The sequence below is a fragment of the Numida meleagris genome, chromosome 24, assembly GCF_002078875.1.
Source record: "Numida meleagris isolate 19003 breed g44 Domestic line chromosome 24, NumMel1.0, whole genome shotgun sequence".
Lineage (NCBI taxonomy): Eukaryota > Metazoa > Chordata > Aves > Galliformes > Numididae > Numida > Numida meleagris.
The window spans coordinates 1,219,309-1,220,451 of record NC_034432.1 but is presented as its reverse complement, the minus strand read 5'-3'; the positions used below and the strand labels follow the sequence as shown (position 1 = coordinate 1,220,451).

At 75.7% G+C, this 1,143-nt stretch overlaps 1 protein-coding gene across 1 annotated transcript; it reads left to right on the top strand.

Moving 5' to 3' along the window:
- JTB (jumping translocation breakpoint) lies at window positions 3-724 on the top strand (the record flags this gene model as incomplete). Its single annotated transcript, XM_021376766.1, is given in 2 exon segments — window positions 3-82; window positions 155-724. Coding segments are annotated over 2 exon segments (237 nt in total), but the record flags the coding sequence as incomplete, so codon positions are not given.

Below are 1,143 nucleotides of genomic sequence, written 5' to 3'. Positions count from 1 at the left end.
AGAAGAGCATCCCCGAGTGCGGCCCCACGGGCTTCGTGGAGAAGATCAGCTGCGCCGCCTCCAAGCGGGACGAATACAAGAGGTGGGTGCGGGGCCGGGGGGGGGCAGAGCCCGCAAAGCTCCGCTCTCCGGGGCTGACGCCGGGGCCGCGCAGCTGCCGCTCGGCCGTGATGGAGGCGCGGATCTTCTGGCGCTTCGTGGGCTCCATGATGTGCGTGGCCGCCGCCTGCGCCGTGCTGGTGGTGTGGAGGCAACGGGCGCTGGACCGCAGGGCGCTGGAGAAAGTGCGCAAACAGATCGAGTCCATCTGAGCGCGGGGACCGCACCGTCGGGACAGCACGGGGACCGCACCGCCGGGACAGCACGGGGACCGCACCACCGGGACAGCGCTGCCCAGCAGCCCCCGCACGTGGCACGAGACCAGGAGCCAGCACCCATGGGACCCGCACCCGGCTGCCACCCGCGGAGGCGATGTCCCACCCGGAGCCGTCACCCCACGGACACGGCGTGGATCCATGGGACTCTGCCCCGGTCTCACCCCACGGACACGGCGTGGATCCATGGGATGCTGCCCCGCTCTCACCCCACGGACGCGGTGTCCCCCCCCCATGGAGCTGTCACCCCACGGACGCGCGCTGTCCCCTGGGGGCTGTGGGTGCTGCTCTGCGCTGGGGGCAGCGCGGTTCCCCCGGGCCGGGGCCGTGCAATAAATGCTGGTGTTGTCGGCTGCGTGTCACCGCTGCGTGTCCCACGTCCCCTGCGCTCGGTGGGGGTGGGAGCGGGGTGGGGGTGCCCCGAGCCCCCGCTGCGCCGCTTGGGATGGGGCTGCCCCTGCCCCGGAGGTTGGGGCACGGAGCAGCGCGGTGGGGGGGGACCGGGGCCGGGCCGCGTTGTCCCGCCCGCTCTCTGCCTCCCGTTCCCTCTCGGAGCCGCCCCCGGCCCCTCCCACGTCCCCGGGGCTTTCCCCGAGTTCCCGGGGCGGAGCCGCGCCCGGTCCCGCCCTTCCCCCTCCTCCCCGGAGCTCCGGCGGGCGGCGGCAGCGGGACGGCGGCTCCGGGATGGCGGCGGGGAGCGGCCCCGGGGCCGCGGCGCTGTCCTGGAGCCCCGGGGCCGCGCGGACCCCCCCGGGAGGAGCGGAGCTGC